This window comes from Leptinotarsa decemlineata, unplaced genomic scaffold, assembly GCF_025532065.1.
Source record: "Leptinotarsa decemlineata unplaced genomic scaffold, Ldec_3_MD MMD2_tig00026314_RagTag_RagTag, whole genome shotgun sequence".
NCBI classification, from domain to species: Eukaryota; Metazoa; Arthropoda; class Insecta; order Coleoptera; family Chrysomelidae; genus Leptinotarsa; species Leptinotarsa decemlineata.
The window spans coordinates 1,777,219-1,802,566 of NW_027412684.1; the positions used below are offsets into that span (position 1 = coordinate 1,777,219).

General features: G+C 33.9%; 1 protein-coding gene across 1 annotated transcript in view; it reads right to left on the reverse strand.

Annotated features, from left to right (window-relative positions):
* kibra (WW and C2 domain containing protein kibra) overlaps positions 1-18,782 on the reverse strand; it is an 83,581-nt gene extending 64,799 nt beyond the window's left edge. The window contains exon 1 of the mRNA XM_023158193.2: positions 18,556-18,782. Within this exon, the coding sequence (XP_023013961.2) occupies positions 18,556-18,683 (128 nt within the window). The 5' untranslated portion in view covers positions 18,684-18,782. The remainder of the gene's footprint in view (positions 1-18,555) is intronic.
* Positions 18,783-25,348: the final 6,566 nt, after the last annotated feature.

A 25,348-nucleotide genomic window follows, 5' to 3' on the forward strand; every position in this document is an offset into this window, starting at 1 on the left:
GGGCCGTTCATGAATAAAAACGATACAATTACACGCGAGCCTCGTCACAGAACTGGTTGCGAGCCTGGCAATAGAAGAGGAATGAACTTGCATGCTGCTCGTAATTATCGTGTATTATTTTTAAAAGATAATGATGTTGAGTCTTCAATGTCTTGGGATATTTTTAAACCAGCTTTTTATCATCGCGAGATGCAGGTAACCACTACGTAGATATATTTTCCTATTGCCATAACCAAAATATCAGAAATCGATATTTTCCTCTTTCTGAATGTTTTCTCAATGTTGTCATTCTCCAAGACTTCAAAAACACAAAAACTGTCTCGTCACATTTTTTAAATATTTTTTAAAAAACGTTCTAATATGACACGAAAATGGAAAATATTAACCAGTAGTTTCACATCATTCACAAGTATCTTCTATAAATAACTGCTTCAAAAAGAAATCATTGCTTAAGAAACTTGGAAAGATTTAGAGAATCTCTTATCCACATTTAAAGCTAAAGAATGTTTGTGGAATCTGGCAACCATGGATATGTATCTCCAAACCTCCAAAAATACCTTCCTTTTGAGAGGGTGTTTACTGTCCCTACAAATCTAATTCACTGGTTGAAAAATGTCATTTGTCAAATTTTACCAATAGTGATACGAGCGTGAGGAAGCCCGGTGCAACATATATCAACTGTTTTGAACTGTCAGACTCAGTGTGCTAATAATTTTTCATAATCATTATTTTCGGAGTAGGTAGTTCCAAACTTGGTCTACTAGACCCTACGCTGCAAAACGCTGTTACGAAATAAAATGATAAAAGAAAAAAAAACAAAAAACTACTTGTCATCTGTCAGACTTCATATATCCCACACTGACAGCTGATCTCAGATTTACTGTACAAAAAGGAATGCTAACAAAAGGCAGGTTTGCAGAAATCAACATATATTAATACACGTGACGGTTCAATCTCGACCACTTTTATTTAGTGAGTAATCTTTCAGGTTAGCCGACAAAAGTGGGAACAGAGTATGCTAAACAGTATTTGCTCTGCTACCAACGCCCAAATATTCTTGGCAATAATTATCGACTTCGAGAACATATGCAACACAAATGTGTGGCTTGTGTAGTGAGTCTCCTATGACGTATTTCAGGGAGAAGCCCTCACAAGATACTAGCTACACCAGTCATCCTTTCAAGTAACCTATAGCCATCCAGAACAGAACGTGCAGCTCTCGAATTGCATCTGTAGAATATCCTCTATGACATACTAGATTTTCCAGTTGATTGGTGGATATTGAAATTGTCGGATGTTTAAGGTGAAATATTCCCCCCAGCAAACTTCACATCTAAAGGCATCCGTATGACTGCTAACCAAGAAACCAATATACATCAGCAAAGCTATACTTATAGCTTTGCTGATGACACTTGTCTTGTCATTCCATTTGGATTCCAGGACATCGGATACGGAGACACATCGTCACTAGCAGCAGGAGGTTGTATCTTAATGAGGATCCAGAAGTGATTTCGAATTGGGGTGAAAGTACCCAGGCATCGGTTTTCTCCAAGAAGATAAATGTTTCCGAACCGGATATAATAATGTCAGGTCAGACAATTCCGCTTTCTGCTTCGATATATTTGTTGGAGGTTAAAATAGACACCAAACTGTCTTGCTTGTCACAATCATGTCGCTGGAATTGCAAAGGCTGTTTCTCAAAAGCTTGAAACACTGTTCCGAACCAGAAACTGTACACACCTCAGTAACTTTTGATGCTTTATAAAGCTCAGATCAGATCTTTTTTGAAGTATTGTTCTCATGTATGGAGCTCTGCCCCCAAACATACCCTGAATTTGTTGGATTCCATCCAGAAAAGAGTCATCCGCCTGAATGGAGACGCGAAAATCACCTTGATAGCCTGGAACATCGAAGAAAGGTTGGAGATGTGTATCTCTTCTATAGATACTTTCACGGGGAGTGTTCAAGTGACTTGGCACATTTGATTCCACCAAGAGCGGTTATGTGTTAGAGAAAAAAGCAGAATGATACAAAAAACAGTACTTATAAAATATATCTTTGTACAACTGTCAAAAAAAAATGACATTTATGCATCTCTATTGATGCTGCCTTGTTCAAGATTCGATCTTCTCATTCGCCGTATTGTAAATACCACTCTGATCGATATTGCTGGCTTTGTTTGACTCTATTAATTTCTCATACTCGCACAATCACAAACGGCACACCCTCTATTGTATTTGCACGTATCATGACAATTGTCATAACCTAACAAACCGAAGGTCGTACATTTGTTTAATCTTTATTTATTTTTTCTCAAGTTTTCAACGCTCGAATTCAAATTCCACTAGCATTATCTAGTAAAACGGATTGAACATATAAAATTATTTTCAAAAGGAAGAAATTACTTGCAGTTAATAAACATTGTAAATGTTAACAAAGTGTTTCTTTACAATCTGCTTTCAACTGAGGGTCCTATCAGTTTTCAAACAATAATGAGGGTCATATATGACCCACACGCTGATTGTTAATGTATGTTTTGGATATCTAATAAACGATTAACATTTTTGAAATTGTTCGTAATTTCAGTTTGAAATATATTCAATAAATAATTCTCGATACTATCCCTCATACTTTTGATGCGAAAAAAAAAGATCCAATTCTGGAAATTGAAGGTGAATTTATAGTAGGTGGTCCAATTCATGACGTCAAAATGTGATGAATTTTTAGTTTTTTGGTTATCATTTTGATGTGTTTTTATAGAATTTTTTGCCGTATTTGGTAGATTTTAATTCCTTTTTCTATAACGTGATACTTAGAAATTGTTCTAGAATCAGCTTCCTAGCATCAATGCATATTGAGAAATATGCGTAGGGTCAAGAAAAAGTTAAATTTTTAACTAAATTGAATAAGTAAAAGTAATTCATAGTTTCCCGTTAATTTTAAAAAGTTTGTGAAGAACTGATTCCTAGTTGAACTATTCACTGAAACCGTTGAAGAAAAAATTTACTATGAAAAATTAAAAATTTACGTTCGACCAAGACAAAGATAAATTTTCAACAAAACTGAATATCTGAAAACAAACTCAGTTCCCAAGTCATTTTGAAAACTCTAAAGATTTTATGAGGCATTTCAATAATTTGCATTAAAAAAATATGCCAAGCTGGTCGTTCAGAAGACTTATTAATTAATAATACAGGGTGTCAATTTGAAAACTTCCCACCGTTAATATCTTCCTTCCAGTAAACAATATAAGGAATCGAAAAACAGGACGATTTTATTGTCAAGGGCGACACTTTCAAGGACTATTCGTAGCCCTCGCGGTTCAAGCCCCTAAGAGGGGTACATGTTACCCTTAGAATTTTAAATGGGAAGGGGATCAAGTGGCACATCGTTTTGATTGGCGTTCAATTCTGCTCCCAATGGTACCCTGACTTTATTATTTTTTTATGAGCATTTTCTGAAAAATATCGTTCTAAACTAACAAAATTAATTATTAGTACGCCTATACTGGGATGCATGGTTTGAACAAAACTGGTAAGAATATAGGGTGGTGCCGTTCCAACCCTTTATTTGGGGTAACATTAGCCATTAGCTCCAAATAATTTACATCAAAAAGTAGTCTAATAGTACAACATAGATGGTAGTAAAGTGTTTAGTAAATGCTGATTTTTTAATTATCATCTGTAAAAAGTATGTGCTTGATTATAACCCAATTTTGAAGTTTTAAGAACATTTGCTGCAGAGCAATCCTTACCGATCAGTATCTGAACAGACGGGAGTGTCACGCGAGACTGTAAGAAACGCATCGAAAATGCATATATTTCATCATTACAAAATGCAGATTCTTCAAGAGCTCCACAAGGATGATTATGATAGAAAAAGAGAGTTTTGGGAAATCATGTCTCATCGAGTCAATACCCTCCGTGATTTTCTATGAAACATCTGTTTCAGCGATGAGCGTTCATTTTTTCTGAGTGGCAATGTTAATAGACAAAATTATCGCTATTGGAGTGACCAAAACCCACAGATTTGCAAAAGGGGATCAGTTGAATGGCCTCCGAGATCACCGGATTTAACACCCTGAGATGTCTTTCTTTGGGGGCATCCTAAATCCGTTATTTATAAAACACAACTTTTTGATATTAAAGAACTGAAAAGACGAATTAGAGAAGCATGCCAGTCAATTCCTAGTGAAGTTTTCCGTAATGTAAGAGGGGAGTTCGAAACAGACTTTATTACTGTTTGGAGCAAAATGGACGACATTTCGAATAGTTTATAATATAAGACAATAACCAACAAATAAAAAAAATCCACGCGTAATTCATTTAAAGGAGTCAATTCAATAATGCATCTCAGAACAGGCAAATTATTATAACACGTGTAAGTTGAGATCGCTATTTTTCGGGAACTGCTCGTCAAAAAATAAAACATAAGGGTATCATTTGAAGCAGAATTGAACGCCAATCAAAATGATGTGCCACTTGACACCCCTTCTCATTAAGGATTCTAAGGGTAACATCTACCCTCCTAGGGGGTTGAACATCCAGGGCTGCAAAAAGTCTTTGAAAGTGTCCCCCTTAACTATGAAATTGACCTGTTTTTACAATTTCTCATATTATTTACTAGAAGGAAGATATTAAGAGCGGAAATTTTTCAAAGAGACATCTTGTATACTTTCTCAAGGGAACTATACAAATTCAAGACAAGCCCTTTTATAACCCTTCAGTTGAATAAACCTTCGAACGAGCCCCCCAATTAATACAGTGTAACCAGGAAAGTCCGCATCATATGGAATTTTTTTAAATATAATTGTTTTTTTTTTCGAAAATTGACTTAGCATCAATTCCTACTTCGATCGAGATGAAAAAAAAAATAAAATGTAGTCATCTGTCAAATTTTTTCTTAAAAGAAAAAACTCAAAACAGGTAATTAACATTTTTTTTAGTTTAGTCCGTAGTATGCAAAATCTCAGCTGATTAAGACTTTTTCAAAATTGCATCAAAGGTGATGCAAACTTTATTAGTTTTTGAGCATCAAGATAACTTCATGAATTACCTGTTTTTTAAAAGGTAATTTGTGTTTGAAAGTAATACACCTCAGTAATAAAAAATATTTCAAGTGAATAGAGTCGAAATAGTTTGTTATTGAATAAAAATGTGTAATTTAAATGCGTTCTATTTTCATACCTATATTTTCTTTGATTTGAAAACTCGACTTTATTCAGGACATCTGCAGTAATCAATATCCAGCATACAAGAATCCTTATTAAATTTGATTATTGATTTTAAAAAGTTAAGAGAAGACAAAAATTCTATGATTTTGATTACAATGTGAAAACTTCCACTATAAACCTTTTCTCTAATAATGAGTTATTTTTCATAGACTCATGCATCAAATACTCGCATATTACACTGTTCGCGACATAATGAATGTCTACTTGAATTTCTCGAAGAATTTTCTACAGAATTTTTTTATTTCCATCTCAAATGACCTTAATCCTAGTTTTTATGATATGCCTTCAACAAGATGTGCACCACCAAATTATACAGTCAATCAATCATGCTTTATTGTCCAAGAAATTCTTATTGACAAAGCTAGTGACATTTTATGAAGTCAACAGTGTTGAAGTTTATAAAAAAATAATTAAATTATGATACTGTTATTCGGTGCATTATAATTTTTTGCCGCAATATACAAAATGCTTGCATGCGATTCGTATGCTGTATACCAAATGGTGAACATGTCACACCATTTTTGTTAAAAATGAATGAGCTGAATCTGAGGTACAGGGTCCAATATTTGATAAAAATTTTTTTGTTTAAGTTGCTTCAAACTAAAACACCTAGTTATTTATATAGTTTATTAAGCAGGCATTCTGACATACATATGGTCAATTTGAGAATTAACTCATTCAACATACCTAACTTGGTACCATACTACCAAATTTCAAGGTTGTTTTTCTTATATAGCCCCTTCTTATCTGAATGAAATTTTACCCCGTTTAAATCATAATATTCGTCAATTTAAGAAATAAATAAAATCACAGATGCTTACTGTTCAGTGCTAATTTAAAATTCTATGTATGGTAGTGTAATGAAATTGTTAAATTGACCAAAATAATGTTAAGAATATTAAGAGTAATTAGCAACTATATGATCTATTTTTTTTCTCTTCTCTATCATTGTTATAATAGTGAGTAAGTATTTTTATAATTATTTTCTTACACTCACTGTATAATTGATGTATAAATGTATTTTTTATGCACAATAAACGCTATTATTATTATTATATAAAATGAACAATCATTATGGGATTAAAAAATGTACATATACAAATACACATAAATAAAACAATATATAAACCATTACAGATAATAAATAAATAAAGCATTATAAATATATACCCAAGCATCTGAAATACTAAAAGTTAAAATACATCAATGTATTTTGTAGGGTTTATTAACAATGATGTATTTCAACTCTTAAAAATAAATCCTACAAAATACAAATAAAAGCAGAACACAAAGTCAGATGCTACAAATGTAACACGCATATTGTATACAGACAGCTCAAAAACCAAAGAAGGCTCAGGATATGTAGTGGGGAATGGGAAAAAATACCAGCGTGGTCCAAACAGAAATGGTTGGTATCTCAATCGCCACAAAAGAAATAACCAGAAAAGGAATTTCTGGCAAAAACATAACAATCGTACTGACAGCAGACAAGCCCTATTAGTATTGAACAGACAACGTGTTACCTCAGGGCTAGTACTAGAGTGCCACCATGATTTAGCCTAAGCCTCGGTAGATAATAACATTATCCTGAGGTGGGTTAAAGGGCACGACAGGAGTAAAGGTAATCGCATTGCCGACTCTTTAGCCAAGGAAACGGCCGGTCTAAGAATTTAAGGACCCAGTGGCACCTACGGCCTGGTGACTTCGACAATTGGTGACTTCTTCAATTGGAACTAGCCAAATATTACACCCATGCTCAATCCCTAAAGACAGGATGGAATCAAAGGATGCAATCTTGCCAGGATCACACTGGGCAACCCTGGGAAGCTGTCGCCTAAGAAATATCTGGCGATGACCAGGAAAAATCTACGCTTAAGAGTAGGATTTCTGATTGGCCACTGTCAATTAAGGATATACCTCCATACTGTGGGGCTAGTGAACACACCTTTATGCAGGATGTGTGAACAGGAAGATGAGACTGTCAGGCATGTCCTATGCCTGAAACAAAACTGTGACATTTTCTCAACACATTTTTGACCAACCGAATTGGCGGCATTAGGAGATTATATGAACGCGAAAAATATAGTTTTGGTGCGTGGAAAAATTATTTTATGAGCTCTGGGTTTTTACCCTAAATTTCAAATTACACAAAGACATAGCTTGTAAAATCTACGAATAGACTTGTGTATTCTCATAACCAAAAGGTTACCTGGTTCATATTGAAATTTAAAAAAATCTTCTCAATTTTGACAAACTGTACAAATAGTTTATTTTCTTATACAGCTCATCAAAAATGTATGAAGAGTTTTGTTCAATTTCAATATGTTCCAAGGAACGCATAGGTTGTGAGAATTGTCAACTATCTTCCTATATTTGACAAGCAGTAACTTGATCACATCCAGGACATGAAATCAATTTCGTCCTCTAGATAACCTTGACCTGTTGCGATTCATGATAACACCGACCAATTTATAAAAAAATAAATTTGCTCTTCGGAAAACGAGTCACTTGAACAATCTTTTTCGAGTCCATGACACCATCGACCTGTAGTAATTTTCCGAACAGATGTTCGATTACTGAAACTGAAATGTTGTACACTCTCCGGAATGTACATCGATTTTTTATTTTTAAGTTGCGATACAGAGAAACACATTTATGCATATAATGTGCCAGAAATAGCAGCTGGCCACGTATAAATAAAACGATATAGTCACCGTCTGACAAAAGAACGCGAATCGCACAATTCGACGCCATGCAGTCTGAACGTGTAGATAATATCCGATGATCAGAAAAAAAATTTAAAGATTTTTGAACGCGAATTGTACCCTCCAAGGATAGTTTTTCTTTTCCATCTCTGGCGTATACAGTGCATTTCTTTAATGTCATCTTTTGACAAGTCAAGTCAAAAAATTGAAATGTGGGATAATGAAATTAATGCATGAATACTTTCTTTTGAAATGAAATTGACATATGAAACTTTCAAGATGACGACTGGGCACTGTATAGGAGGCCATGAGAGATATAGGAGGCCCCACTCCCCCAGTCAACTCATAAGCATAAAGCTTTAAGAAAGAGTCGCTATGAAAATAAAATATGTATTCTCAGAACACTCCGAAAATTTCTGAATGCGAAATATCACTTCACATCATCAAAACCCCAAGATGCATTTAACATATGTCATTAAAAAAAACTCAAAAACAATATTAGTTTTTCTTGGGCAGTTTCCCCTTCCCCGTGTTTTATAACCAATTGCCAGTAATTGGTGCACATTCGGATCATTTCTGGAACTGTATCGAAAAGTTTTGGGGCTAACTAATAAATTCTAGAAAATTAGACAACTGACTCTTCTTTCTTCGGTGTCAACAGCATAGGTTACTATCATTAGCCTCGTATTTTGAGTAGGTTATGTTAATGACTCCCTCAATCTACCTTCAACTGAATAAATCATATCAAATATCTATTAATTCTTCCACACTTCCAAATGGATGGATATGAGGATGAAAGACACCTCCCTGAGCGGCAAGGAACCATGAACTATTAAGTCATATAAAAAAAGCCACGGTGTTAGTTAAGTATTCAATAAATCCGAACTATTGAAGAACTATCCGATTTTTTGTGGTAACTGAACTCTGACTTTCTCTTCCTCAGGTCATTGCAATAGCCATCTCATCCAAAAATGGGTTGATATTACGGTGTGGGAAATAACCTTATTTGTTAGCACATAAAAATAGTATATAGGTTTCCAAAAGTTGTAATTCTGAAAAAGTATACTTAATATTCAACGAGTGAGAAATATGGCAACTACACGAGAGAATGAAGTCGTAAATCATTTAAAAAATATTTTAAAATAAGATTCATTAGTGAAAGATATCCAGAACGAGAGACATATAATTAAACAACAAGAAGTAACTTAAAAAAAGCATACAAAAATATTTCCATCTTTGTTATTTCATTCAATTTAGAATAGTTTGAATAATGAGTGGTAAAAAAAAAACTACCGTACATGTAAGTTGAAATCAGGCCACTGGCATTCAAGTCAAGCGTTCTAAACTACTTCAAGAAGCATCTCACAAATCAGTATGACATTAAGCTATTAAAGTTTCCTAATTATTCTCATTTTGTTATCAAATGGCGGAATTTTCAAAAATACCACATCACAAATACGGTTCGTTTTGCCATTATCCAACAAGAAACGGTCACATAATTGACAGTATTTAAATAGTAATAGAAATAATTTTTACATCAACTTCACTGTTTAAGAACTCTTTCATTTGGAGAAATGCGTGTATGTGGATTTAATCTCCAGCGATTCCTGAAACATTTTCTTTATTAAATTCCTTATCATAATTGAAGAGTGATTGAGAGGATCTTCATTTAAATTATCTCATCATAAATTCCTGCAGAAATAGAAAATGAACGAACGAAGTAAAGCCATAAAAATAATAATACTGTTCATTTTTGATATCTCGAATGGTATATCACAGATGAGTTTTGACTTGAAATTCCATATAAGTGGAATGAAATTCGTAAAATACACATACGGTAAAAGTGAAAGCTAATTTATTTATGCGGGGTTCAGATAATAAAATATATGATTTTATGATATCAGTTGGCAACATCGCATTCTCTTCTCTTTTATCCTAGTATTTTTGTCCGCTGATCACGAATCTGAGGTAAAAATTTGATTTGCACATATGAATATTCAAAACAGTTGTGTCAGGGGGTCATTCAGAACACTAAAGAAAAATCAAAGACATACTGTGGACCTTCATTCACACCTTCATCTACTTCAGACTTTCAGAGATTTTTTTCTATAAACCGTGAACGCGATGATGAAATATTGTTAGGTCGATAGGGAAATAACACATTGAGTATTTCCATGAAAATCTTTTGTTACATTAACCGTAATCCACTATCACAAATTTTCCTACTATACGAAAAATATCGTCGATTACCCAAAGTTTTTACACAAATGTTGAAAATTCATTGAACCAACATGTTTCTGTACTCAACTCGAAATTTGAAGGTAATTTATTGGTTAATTTATTCCTGCATCAATTGCAAATTTTTTAATCCAGTGTATGGTGAAAGTTTTTTTTTGGAATTTGGTTTCAGATAATGTAGAACTTTTTCTAAAAAATAAAATTTTCTGGCAAATCGCCTCACAATTTTTTTTTCATTTTTAGGTAACATTTTGAAACTCACTGTACATTTTATACACCTCATGTGTTTGAATATACTATATGAAGAAAACAATTTTTACGATCATCAATATTTCTAACAGATAATTATCATTTTCTGGACTTAATAATGTTGATAGATATCACATACTGAAAGCTTGACATTTAGATTATTTTTTGAGTTCATATCTTCATTTTATTTTTCTGGAAATAATCATATATCTCTTTTATACCAAGCTCACATGCCCAAAATGCATGCATCCCGCAATTTTCTAAAAAAAAATTCAGTAAACGATTTTGTACATAAAAATTCAAGATGAAATCCCTCGAACTACTAATCTAACGTTTGCCTTCACAAAAAATCATGATTTGAGTTATTATTCGATTGGTAATTTTACCACAAGTAATTTACTATTTGAGGCAAATTTGAAAAAGTGTTCGTTTTCTGCGAATGTCTCAAACCCTATTGCAGATAATATTACTTATAAGGTTATTTTTATTCATGTCTTGAGCATTCAAAAAACTTACGACAAAATATTATCTGTTTATCACAAATTGTTTATTGAATAAACAAGTGAAAAATGATATTTTTCCGCAATACGAAAAAGCAGTAAAAATAATGATTAAAAAATGCGTTTTCAAGCAGTTTATTAATTTTTATAACAATTTTGTAAACAATAAGAATTAATAATTGAAAAAAAAATATTCATGTAGAATTGAAAGGTGTATATTTTTAAGAGAGATAAATATTTGGGAAAGATCATGCAAAGAATTAACTTTCAGACACAAACTAAAAGAAAAGCTCCACATTTTTTTGTATAAAGATGGATAAGTAGAAAACCAAAACTTTTCTTATTTCGTATTCGTTTGTTTCATGTCGTTTTGTGTTGGTGTTGTCTCGAAAATTTGCTGTTTGCAATTTGTTTTTTATTTTTCAAATACGTATCTAATGTGTCTGATGATTTTTAAAATAGTAATATCATCAACACGAAAAAACTACTTTTCGAGCCCTGAAGAAGAATTTAATGAAATTCGAAACGTCGGCAAGAATACAATTGTTTTTTTAAGAAAAAATTGATCCTATTACCCAACAAACCCCTGTTTTTTCAGAAACATTATTGGATCACTAAACTAGTTAACCAAAAAATAATCTCTTCTAAACATATACCCCTCTCAATTTAAACAAGATTCATTTGGCTGGGACTTATCAAATATGCGAATGAATGTCATTACGTTCTGTCATCGTGACAACATAAAGTCGTAATTTTATGAATAAATTGAGTGTTTCTTCGTATAACGTTATACATATTTGGTGCTGAAGAGGCGATAAGACAATTGTCTTACGACGAAACATCGGATGTCCACCAGTGAGGATGACAGTGTATATTATGTAGCAATCCTGTGAATAACATCTGATTCAAATCTAGTGTTCATAATAATATTTTTTTCTTTATTTCAGAAATAGATTTCCCTAATATACAATAAAAAAAATAGGAAAAGATAGAACAGAAAAAGTAACTAATATATGCTATTCAGTAATTTTAAAACTATTACAAGTAACAATAAATAGTTCTATCGCTCTGTGCTATTATTTTACAAATAATATTCATTATTTCTACTTATTAATACTAGTTATATAGGTAACATTAGAAGATTTATACCGAAACAATTCAAATATTTCACAATCAAAACTAACATATAAAACATAGATTTACAACTTTATCCAAATGTAAGTTATGTTTCTTTTATATATTTTAACAAATGTCTTTTGAAGACATTTATTGATAAACAGTCTTTTACGTCAGTTGGTAGGTCATTAAATTTAATGAAGCCTTTAAAAAATACTGAATTCATACTACTTTTAAAATTTGTTCTGACAATATGTAGATTGCAGTTATTGCGAGTATAGTGTTCATGTATTTCATAATTGTAGTTGACCATATTCATGAAATAAGAAGGAGACAAATTATTTATTATCATATATAAATATTTGTTTCGGAAGTATTTTCCTTTCGTGTAATTCAATGTTTATTAAAATAGCTGTTTATAGAGCTTTGTATAGCTTTGTATAGTTAATTTTTTGAAATTGATTGCTTCCTTCCTTTTTTTGAAAGATTCCCACATTTTTTCTATACAAGTGGAAAACCTTTCTTTCCCATATTCATGTAACTTCTTCAAATAGAAAACAAAATCAAAATATTTGAAAAAAAAATCAATGGTCTTTGATTGTTCATGAAAAAATGGAAAATCAATATTTTCCCGTGAGAATATTTTCTAAAGCTTTCAAAAGAAACTCTCCAATTGTAGATAATTATTGAAAACATACTCAATTACTCAAGAGGAAAATTGCGACATTTTTTTAGTCAGTGGATTATTTGTCCATTCAACTATCCAGTAGTGAAAACTGAGGATACTTACCTTTTTTTTCAAGGACAAAACACAAGCAGTACTGGAAAATCCTTAAGACACTCTAAGAGCAGAGCCTGTGCGAAAGTGGCGATTCATATTGGATTTGAATCGTTGGAGATTAAATCCATTTGGAAAAACGTTCTCAGGAAATCTATTCCACTTGAGTGCAGTTCTCCAAATGAAAGAGTTCTTGAACAGTGAAGTTCGGGGTGTACTGAGTTGAACCTCAAAACGATGATCAGCCACAGTCCGTCGCGTAATTCTGATATGTACAGTTTCTGGTGGAATCAAATGTGCCAAGTCACTTAAACACTGCCCGTGAAAGTATCCATAGAAGAGAGATAAATCTCCAGCCTTTCTTCGATGTTCCAGACTGTCAAGGTTACAAGTGATGTTTGCGTCTCCAATCAGGTGGATGACTGTTTTCTGGATGAAATCCAGCAGCTTCAGGGTATGCTTAGGGGTGGAGCACCATACATGAGAACAATACTCCAAAGAAGGCCTGATCTGAAAGTTTTCTAGTTCAGAACAGCGTTTCAAGCTTTTGAGAAGAAACCTTTGCAATTTCAGCGACATGATTCTGCCAAGATTGGTGTTCATTTTCACCACCAACAAACTAATCGAAGCAGAAAGAGGATTGTCTGTCCTGACATCATTATAAAGGGTGTAACTGAATAAGTGTAAAACATTTAAGGAGGTGATTCCTCATCGAAAAAAAGGATTTTTCATATAAAGAAACTTCATTGGAGCATCCCTTGTTAAGATACAGTCCCTTAAAGGGGGTACTTAAAATTTTTTTCACAAGCACTGAAAAAGTTACAATATTGAAATTAACCTGACGTTTTGTACTACCAAAAAGACACTTAGCCAGTAATTTATTTGGTTTACCCCATGGTTGTATGGGGTGGAAAACGCAACCCCTAAAATTTATTTTCAATGTGACTTTTTGTCTTATTATTTGTTTACCATTTATTTCCGATAGCCCGTTTCATTCTAAACAAAAAATGTCTCTTGGGTTTTTTGCCCAAAATAAATCAATTCGCAGAAAAACTACCTTCGTCTGTGAATTCTATCGTCTTCAGAAAGTCACAATTTCTTCTAATCATTTCCAGCATTCAATTGCAAAATTCAAGATGTTTCGGAAAGTCTCGCGGTAACAGTGCCTGTACTCGTTGCAGATGGTAAGGGTATAAGAGTTGTTCCTTTAAAATTCGAAATACCGTCATATGATCAACATTTAGCTGGAAAGCAATCTTTCTAGTACTAGTAGTAGGTTGTTCTTCAATCAAATTAAGTACTGCTTCCTCAAGCTGTGGTGTTCGTACTTCTCGATGGCGAATCCTGCGTTCTTTTGTAGAATGAATCATATTCTCGTAATCGTTGATGAAGTCGAGCAAATATTCTATGTGAGGGATGCTGCCGTTGAGGATACATTTCAGCATATCTTCTAGAAGCTTCTAACCCATTCCCCTGCGACAGACCGTAAACGTAATGCATATCAGCTATTTCCTCATTTGTGTATGCCATTTTAATAACAAGTGAATTATTAAAGAAACAAATTAAGAACAGAACAACAACACACAGTTAGTATTAATTCAATTTCGAAAATTCACAAACTGACATCGTCATACCAATTTAATTGTCACTATCGCTAATAGCAACATACTAGATAGATTAGTTTCGTATTTTCGCATTTATGACGATGTATCTCTGTAGTTGTTCCTAAAATAATTTTTTGCTGCGAAGTGGTTTATTTTGGACAAAAAACCCAAGAGACATTTTTTGTTTAGAATGAAACAGGCTATCGGAAATAAATATTCAAATGGTAAACAAATAATAAGACAAAAAGTTTCATTGGAAATACATTTTAGGGGTTGCGTTTTCCACTCCTTACAACAATGGGTAAACCAAATAAATTTCTGGCTAAGTGTCTTTTTGGTAGTACAAAACGTCAGGTTAATTTCAATATTGTAACTTTTTTAGTGCTTGTGAAAAAAATTGTTATACAAATTTTATGAACCCCCTTTAAGGGGCTGTATCTTAACAAGGGATGCTCTAATGAAATTTCTTTATATGAAAGATCCTATCTTTTTTTCGATGAGGAATCACCTTCTTAAAAGTTTTATACTTATTTAGTTACACCCTGTATTATGAACCTACTGCTGCCGGTGAAGATGTGCATCCGCAGCTGATGTCCTGGAATCCAAATGGAATGACGAGACAACTGTGCTGTCCGTCAGCAGAACAATATATTGGATTGTTTTTTTTAATAAGAGGGTTAGAGACAATATAGATTCCTAGGAAACACCAGCCTTGATGGTAAAAGTATTCGAGAGATATCCATCGACGGCCACTTGCAGGGAACGTTCATTCAGGAAGCTGGATCGCCATACACAAAAATGAACCGACAAGCCATAACATCAAAGTTTGGCTAGCAAACTCTCATGCCACACACGGTCAAAGGCCTTTACAAATATCAAGCGCAACAGCTCTTGACCCTCCATGTTTCTCGATTGCATTTTTACAAATATGGGTGACACGATAGAAGGTCGCCTGTTGATCTTTGTTTCCGAAAACCACATTAACAATCGCTCAAGACGGTCTATAGTCATTTGAAAGATGTTTCTTGCCCTTTTTGGAAATAGGCTGAATGCGAGCAATCAATCTTCCAACAAAAAGAAAAAAACCCTTTCTTGTGAGACAGTTTGAAAAGTCTGCAAAATACTGGTGCGAGTTCATTTGCGCACTTTTCAAGTACTATGGCGGGCACTTAATCTGGACCAGACGCCTTGTTGATATTGAGCTGTTTCAAAATTCGCCTGACTAGACGCTGTCGAAAAGTAATTTCGGCATTATGGATTCTAGTGTGGGAATAGTGCCTTTCCCAGAAAATCGACTGTGGAGTGGGACGCAAATTGTTCAGCTAGTAGACTTGCTTTTTCTATGGCTGTTGTCGCAATCTTTGTTGAACCTAGATTTGCCGTTATGGGACTCAAAAATGAAAAATAAATACACTGCTTGGTACTGGTTGAGAGGTTTCTTGAAATAGCATTCGTAATTGTCCCTTGGTATGCCAGAAGCAACAAGCTTTTCTCGAGCTACAAGTTTCAAGATGCAGAATTTGAATATTGTGCTGACAAGACAATTATTTGATGAGAAAGATGTTACAACTGTTCAGAAATGCATCAAGGTCATTGCTCAAAAAACTCTAATATATGATGGAATTGGCCGATACCTGATGAAAATCCGTAACTAACATATTCAAAAAACACTTCATTGTGAGACTTTCACTAAACGATTTTACAAAAACGCAACACGTGTGTCGCCATACAATGGCTTCTTCGGGCGTGTCTTTACTAACTAATTCTACATATGCATTGCTTAATATACCTTATTTCATAATTTGAAGTACCTCTATTTCAAGTACCTGATTTTCACCTGAGCTTGTTATGAATTAAATAACCTGAGCTTATGTCAATTTCCACATTTGAAAAAATATTCAGTAACGGGGAGTTATTCAATTACAATTGATCATTCAGTAAATTACCCGAATTCCTGAATCTATTTATTTCTACACATTCCAGAAGATTGAGTTTCAAACTCTTCTCTTCTAAATGTAACACATAGTATTCATGATTGAACTTATATCCTTCTGCTAAAAGGTGGTTTGCAAAAGTGGAATTGGTCTTTCTACTTACAAAACTACTACTATGCTCTTTAATTCTTTGGGAAAATGTTCTTCCTGTTACAGTTTTGGGCAAGAGCCACACGTCAGCTTATATACTCCTGATCTATCCGACACCGAAGTTTTGTCTTTATTGTTTTTAATAAATTTACTTAGACTATTAATCGTTCTGTAAGCTACGTTAACGCATTCTTTCTTCAAAAAACGGGCAATATTATTGGTTAGTTCACCCAAATATGACAATATCCTATAACTGACATTATCGCATCTTGAATTTGGGTAGACTCTAAACAAGTAGCTTAAGATGCCTTAGCTGAAAGAGAAAACTAGTTATCAACTTCATTTTTTCAAATACACACCTTTAGTTTTTCATCGTTTTCTGTAGCCAATGTAATAATAAATTCAGCTATGTATTACAATACAGGTCCGAAACGAAATTTCTGGCGTCAAATACCTCACGGGTTGGGTCAAGTATCCTCAGATGGAGGTATACTAGACCCAGTTAACAACTGCAAAAAACTCATTACTACTCATTAATAAAACTCATTAATAAAATACAAAAATAGAAAAATTCAAAAGTGATTATAAATATTTTTTTGTTGAAGCGTCAGAATCACCTTTTGTACCCGTGTGTTTAACGCTCAACTGAAATTATAAATAATAGTGTTACAACTATCGAAAGTATAACCTTTTTTGAGAAATACTTTCCCTTTTTGAGAGTCTTTTTTCAAATTTGGAATATCTGTAAGAGTTTGCAAGATATTCGTCGAAAACCCACCCATCCTGATTTTCAATTTAATTGTTTATATTTTTCAAACTAAGTATTTGTTAGCCCAACTAGGCTCAAATTGTAAATGGGAGAAATGGCACTGTGAACTTGTATACGGTCTCGGGATTTCATCAAATTATAATATAATCGGTCATATGCTTAGCAAAATTTCGAAAATTATTTATTTGCACACATTTCAATTGATTAAACTTGGTGTACTCATAAGGATGTTATAATTCACCTATCGAATCCCAAACTCCAACCATTTTAAAATCTTAGGAAATAAGCAGGGATCGAACCTATGTCCAACATAGCAGTGATTTTATGTGCAGAACTCACAAGCCACCTGCTACCAATCGACAAACGTAAATACGAGCGTAAATAAACAAATAACAAAACCCATTTTGGAACTCAATCGGAGGTTACCCTGTATATTACCGTCTCAAATGATGCATTTGATAGAATGTTGAGGCCAAAATAACCGCATAAATTAATAAACATGTTAATATTTAATATTAAACATATTGCTGAATCGTCAGTTACTGTGGAATGCCACATTCCGCAGATTCCACCGTAGACATGTAACAAATAAAATTCCTGATAAGGGTGTGATGAATAAATATCGGATAGAGAGGAGGTAGGTTCCGCCTAAACCAATGGAATGTGGAATCAATGTATTCATTCCATTTAGGACATAAAACGTACCGAGTCTGAAAATTTCACAAGATTCTCAATTTGCATTTCATTGGGTGACGTAAAACGTATTCACGGAAAGATTGTAAATATTTTTAGACACAACAATTCAACAATCTAATATTTATCTTTCAATTTGCGCATATTTTCATAACGGTGGCAGCACTACCGCTCGTGTTTTTGAATCTAAAATTTCTTGGGTAAGATATTTCTATGTTTTCAGTGGTACTGAGGAATGTTTGATGCTGATAAGAAGTCAATCAGGTCACTCTAGGTTAAGGGCAAATTGTTCACTGTTGAGAAATAACTTATTAATGCCAGTTTCCGTAATACGGTCATAAATAGGCCTTTAACATGCGAGGAGCAATACCTAGATAAGAATGGAATGTTAATTGACAATTAAATAGTACCAGTAAACATTCGTGTCATCAAATTTTTTAATAAAACCATACACGGGAGGAGGACAAAATCTAACCCTAAATGGAAATAAGGACCGTTCAATCAAATTCCTTTGGAAATTCAGTTCGAAAGATGTCATTCAACTTTTTAATAGCAAAGAGATAGTGAGGAATGCGCTTAGTCCTACCTGTCTCTCGGGTCAATCCACGTCGTTTTTTTCGTAATATGGTCTATAAAATACACTTTTCCATCGTAGTCCCGACCGAAATCCCATCCTTCGGGCAGTGGGATCTCACCGTTTCGTTTTCTGGGCATATTTCACGAATTAATCCATTCAGTCTGTAAGAACTAGCACACACAACACTAACTACACGGCCATGTTGAATACCACATTATCAACTGGGACAGCGTTGCCAGACTGTGGCTTACGAAATTCCTAGAGAAGAAATTCTTGGAGTCGTTTTCACTTTTCGAATTTAGTAAACAGAAATTAGCGGGGTTACCGTACCCATGTCCCGAGTGTGGGTGCCAGAATATAGTGTAGTTTTCATACGGGTAAATGAGAAGCATCAATATTAATTATATATGAGTTTCTGTTGACTTATCAGTAAAAACAAGGTGTACTTGAATAAATGTGAAACTCCATACAGTGTGATCATGCATTAGCGCCAAGGGATTTAATTTCTGGACTTAAACTGCGAAAAATATGCGGGTTGTAGTATCTATTCTACTTAAAAGCGAAAATGAATTTTTCGGAAATATTGTCAATAATAAATTGATTAATGAATATAGCCGTAACATGGTAGGAGATCATCATGAAAAAATGAGAATTAAAACTTCTCTCATGTTTTTAAGACTTGTATTTGTAACTAATGTTTGTAACGTTTATTGTATAAGTTTGAAAATACCTTTATAGGATGAAACTGCAGTAAGCACTTTATTGCAGTACTATTTTGTTTGCCATTTGTATTTGTAACGTTTGTAACGTTTTTTGTATTACTTTCAAAATGTCCTTATAGGACGAAAAGTTAGTTACAAGAACAAGTAATAATAATGAAAATAATAGTTTTCTTTGACTATTAGAGTCCTTGGTGGAATAATTCCCTCTCTATTAGCGAATCTCAAGAGCATGCCGGCTTGGCGCAGTAAGGACAAAATTTTAGCAGGCCAAAATTTTAGCCGGACAAATGCAGAAGGCTGTCATTCTTGGCTGTCACTGCACTTGCTTAGGGCACATGAGAAGTCATTAAAATATATGTTAATATATGTAGGAATAAAATAAGGAAGTCAGATCTCGGAAGAATAATTCCATAGTTATCACCCGAAGACGATTGTGGATACTAACAATCGAAACGTCTTGAAGTAACTTGGTTTGGAATCTTTTAATTTTCATTTCTTGATGATAATTTTTTAAATTTCATCTAGTATTGAGAGTTCTTTTTTTTATTTCTTGGTTGATGCTTTTATTTTATTTTATTGTAATTTCAGTTTTTTTGCTTAATATAATTGTTATTTTTAGCTGATCTTTTTCATTTTTCACAGATTCTACGAGAAATTTGAAATCAATGTTTATCATATTAGACAATGGAAGTCCGAACAAATGAAATGCACTCTTTTTTCTGTTCGAGGTCTCAAGGCTTTTATCGTTTCTTCGTCGGAAACTCTACAATTATTAATGTACTTTTAAAAAATGGTGCAAAGAACATGTTACTACTCAAGAAAATGAAGTTAGCAGAAATATAACGAAGAGGATCCCCATATTTTTAATGTCAAAAATAAAATTGGTTAAAAACATATGTCCACATACACAAATTGTATGGTAAAATAAGGTGATTACTTTGATAACATGATATTTTATCATACAATTTATGTATTTGAACATATATTGTTGATAATCTCCAACCCCCATGCCTTTTTTGACTTTGGCGATTTTAAAAATTTCGCAATTTCTTCAGGTATTTTTCCAAATTTATAGATACTAAGCCATTGTTTGTATGCCTTATCATCAGTGTATTTTCATATAATAGATAACCCAACTTGATGGTCTACAATCTTAATATTTTCTGTAGAAGTTTAAATGTTCCACTACAATAAATGAACACAATATTTTATTTTCGTGCCAGAATGAGCAAAGAATAATTTTTCTCATATCTCCAATTTGATCTTTTTCCATTCGGTATATAGGTATAGTTCATCACTCCTACATGCTTCCGCTATGCCAAAAATTAAAACTACCTAAAAAAGTGTTTTTTCACTTGAATAATAAATTTAAAAATGTATCAATTTTGAAATTCTTACCTTTGTAGATACATAACTGAATTTGTGACTTCTTTAGTACCCCGGATTTTTTGGCACTAGTAACTATCTGATTGAGGTTTCAAAAAAACTCGCAGTTTAAAATATTTAGAAATATCTATAGTGCTGTTACAAGTTACAAAAATGTCAGTCAGAGGTGAAAGACTTGCAAGGAGTAATTTGGCCAAAAATCGCTTAACATCATATAATAATAAGCTGTAAAAAAAAAAAAATTAAATTTGGAAAAAAAATTAACAGCATCAATGTATAGAGCAGCGTTTCCCAAAATTTTTTGCCTGGGGACCCACCTTCATTTTTTTCGCGACCCACATATTAAATAATAATTATTACTAATAATATTTTTATTATTATTATCGTGAAAATTCAATATTGAGGAATACACCTCTAAAAGAAAATGGTGAAGATGATATAATTGAAGATAAAATACAGGACGAAAAAAAAATTTCAATTTAGAATCTTAAAACTGAACACTTACAAAGAATGTGACTTATGTGATTGATGTGACTTGTGGAGCTAGTGCTTACGATTTACAAGAGATTCTATATCTGGGTTAAAAGTTGAAAGCTTTAAACGAAGGTCACTTTCCACACAAAGCCTATTTTTATATTTATTTTTCAAATATACCAAAGCGGAGAATGCCCTTTCACACAAATATGTGGTTGAAAACCCCATCAGCTTTTTTAAGGCTATGTTAGAAAGAACTGGATACTCTCCCCTAGCCTTTATATAAAATGAAAAAAACAATTCAAAAGTATTAAGTATTTTAATCTGTTTCCGCGACCCACCCAAACTGCTTCCCATAGTTTGGGAACCACTGGTATAGAGTACGAAATTCTTTGTATCACCACGACATGGTGGAATTAATTATTATTATATATGGAGCTGCAAAAAAACACATGACATAAAAATGTAAAACCTTTTAAAACAACCTAATATTGCCTATTGTTATTTTTAAGGCTAATTCAGATAAGAAATATCTGAAGCTAACAGAAAAATATCAATGATTGAATGGGAAACTTTAAGGATTATTAAATTGATTGATGTAGCCATTACTACCATTTTTATTTAACGATAGTTACAAATGAAAGTGGTAAAAACAGAAAGTTTCATTTCTCATTTTTCATTTATTGATTGATTTTGTGACAAAGATATTTGATGGAATCGGCCGATAATTGACGAAAATCCATAACATATTCAAAAAACACTATATTGTTAGAATTTCACTACAGTTTTACAAAATCGCAACGTGTTTCGCCATACAATGGGTTCTTCAGGCGTGTCAACGCCGTGACAAAGTTCATGTTTTTAGTAGTTTTGTTCGTGGCGCCCCTGTTATAAGCTTATGCTTTCTTAGGGGCGGGATAAGTTCACAGTAGTGAACAATACCCTCAACAACCATCGACACCTTTCACAGTTAACATTATCCCTTATATAGGGTCTTCCAACAGGGACTTCCAAACTATGACAATTGATAACGGTCATCTTGTTGAAGCTACATCTGTCAAATTTGTTGTCATTCATTCAGTCTGTTTTGCCAAATCACCATGGACTCAGGCGATGACCATGGGAAGAACGATATCTTCTCCAGCCAGAAAAGTGAGGATCTCTGGAAGGGAAATCGACTGGCAAGCGCGGGTAAAGTAATTCGGTCTTCTAATAGACCGTAGGCTCACCTGGAACCCGGACATCATAACCGTGAAGGCAAAGATCGAGGGTCGGATCAAAAGTATTTACCCTCTAATCAACAAACGATCCAAATTGAGCCTTAAGAATAAAATTACGATCTATAACATGATGTTCAAGCCTGTCATCATGTATGCTTCAGGTGTCTGGGGACAAGCGGCTAATATCTCCATTCCAGAGAGACTAAAAAATAAGTTAATAAGAATGATTGTGAATGTTCCGTGGTTCGTGCAGAACGAAGCCATCCGCAGAGATTTGCAGCTGCCTTCTATTCAGCAATCCATTCAGTCGAGGAATCAGCGAGTTCTCGATTATGTGGAAACTCACGATAATCCCTTAGGGAAGCTATAGACTATGCTGTAGACGACCCCTCCCGATATAGAAGGCCCCGACACTCTGTCGAATGAAGCACTCATGTCCCCCGTTAACAGATGAACAATTTCCTCATCCATTCACCCCAGCCAGGCAGGGGTCCACTGTAAAGGGCGGTACTGATGTCTGAGGACATTCATGCCGCCATCCCATGATCAGTTATGACCCGTTTGTCCTTCTGACGAACACCAGTCGAAAGGGTAAGGGAGCCAGGCTCCAACCTGATTAAACAAAGATGGCTGTCGGAAATCCACAAACCACAGCGGTTCTCAGAGCCACCATAACCCATGCCATCGGTCAAATTCAGCATGATTTATGCGCCAAAGTCATGGAAAATTGGACGTTTCGGATGCGCTCTACCAAGAGAAGCGTGGCGGATATTTAAACGATGTTATATTCCACACATAACGGCGTCAATAGGTCAATAGGTCTTTCAAATGTCACACACACTTTGTTCTATTCAAATTTAGAGATGGAAAGCGCCTATTAAAAGACCTTAAGTATATTAAAGACGAGTGTGTAGTTAGCCTTATCCACAAAGTACACTGAGAAAAAAAATCGTAACACAAAAAATTGACCACGAGATTCAGATAAATGTTTCCTGTTGATAAATTGAATAAGATGAAATTTGCTTCAAATATATGCAATTTTGTAGCTGTACAAATTCAACTCACTCAATTTCCACTCCCTTAGATGACCATCACAAAAGTAATGTTTATCTTGTTGAATCGATAACCATGAATAACATATCTCAATATTGTACGAATTTAACTTTTCATGATACGATTTTTTGTAATTCATATCCCGTTTTCATTCCCTCAGAGGGCCTGGAAAATATTTCTACTACTTCAATCTCCCTGGAAAACTCGCAGGTACAGTTGATCTTGTCCAATTGATCAACATAAATACTTTTACAGTATTACAAAGTCAAGCTGCAGTTGGAGACAGAAGACGAATCTCGTTCGGCGGTCGATGTCAAAGCTTGGCTTTGCAAATAATCGCCTTCGGAGCCTCGTTTATTTTGGATATTCGAGGATTGAGTCTTTTGTCGGTCCCATAGATGGCGTCTTCGTAGTAGAAGATGTCATCACCTTCAATGAAACTGTTGTTTGTCCAGACATTAACATTGGTATCAGTGACATCAATTGTAATAAATCCTTTAAGATACTGTATGAAAATGATCAATAGATAATTGACTTCCTGTGTTTTCAGATATATACCGAATTGATCATTACCGATGAAACCAGCAGATAGATATTCAACAGGGATTAAAATAATGCCGTTAAAACTTAAGAGGCTTTGCTTTCTACTACACTACGTTTACAAACTCTAACCAAAAGACAATTTGGTACAACAAGCGCCAAACGTGATCGCGAGGGGTCGCGCAGGTATAGACTCTCCCAACTAAATTACAATTGATTACGATAAGCCCTTTGCCGGCCAGTATCATACCTATAATTAGTTTTAATTAGGGTAACAAATGGAACATGACTTCTTTGTAATTTCTTTTCATAGTTTATTTAATACTATAGATAGTTCATTAAAATGTTATATAATGATACAGTCATCAAAAAATTTAATCAGTCACTATCTGAATACAAATTTTCTTCATCTTCACTGCTGCTTGTGCTGCTATCGTCATTTAAATTTATAATCACTGGATTTACCCCTGTTTGAACGCTTGTGAATGTTTCATTTTCTCAATGTTTCCGCTCTACATATATTTACTACATGTCGGCAACGATTTTGTCATTTCTCGGAAGTGATTTGATCAAACTCATGCTCCGCCAGTTTCCTCACATCTTCCAACTTGAGAGTTACATTCTTTTGGGATACATTGTTTTTGACAGTAGCCCAAACGAATTCAATGGGATTCAAATCCGGATGGTAGGGTGGAAGTCGCAAAACGTTATGTCCGTGTTCAAGCATACCCTAATCAAATTTGTATCTAATTATGATGCTTTTTATTTACCTTAATCAAGTCGTATAATTCGGGTTTGAACATGGTAGGGTAAACATAATGCTTTTTTCGTACAATCACTTCACCATGTCAGCCTTCCTAGAATTTGCGTTGGGAGCTGGATTAATTTGGATATTATGATATGGAGTATTATCGGTCACTACTACCGAGTTCACAGATAAATTTGGGATCAACTTTTCTTGTAACCATTTACCATGATTTTCAGAATTCATTTCTGAATGATAATTCCTTGATGTCTTCTCCTGCGTGGAAAATAATAAGTTTGGTCTCTTCGCAATATTTTTAAATAATCGTTTGGTTGATTCATCCTTCCAGTTCTTCTTTCCCAAAAAAACTGAACTCTCCTAAAAATATACCCTTGTCAATTTCGTTAACTAATTACGCCTTCAAACTCTTTTGAATCACCTCCTCAACTGGAGAATGCAACAGGGCCAACATTGCGACAAATACTGAATACCTTGAAGTGTTTCCAGTAGAACATGCAGCATCCTTCGAAGACTTTTGCAACATTGAACGAACATTCATCGCAGACAATAGGGACCTTGCAGATTGTTTTACATCGTAAATGTGTTCTGCTATGATAACTATTAACTATTACATAATATGAACAGTGAAATATCAATAGTCA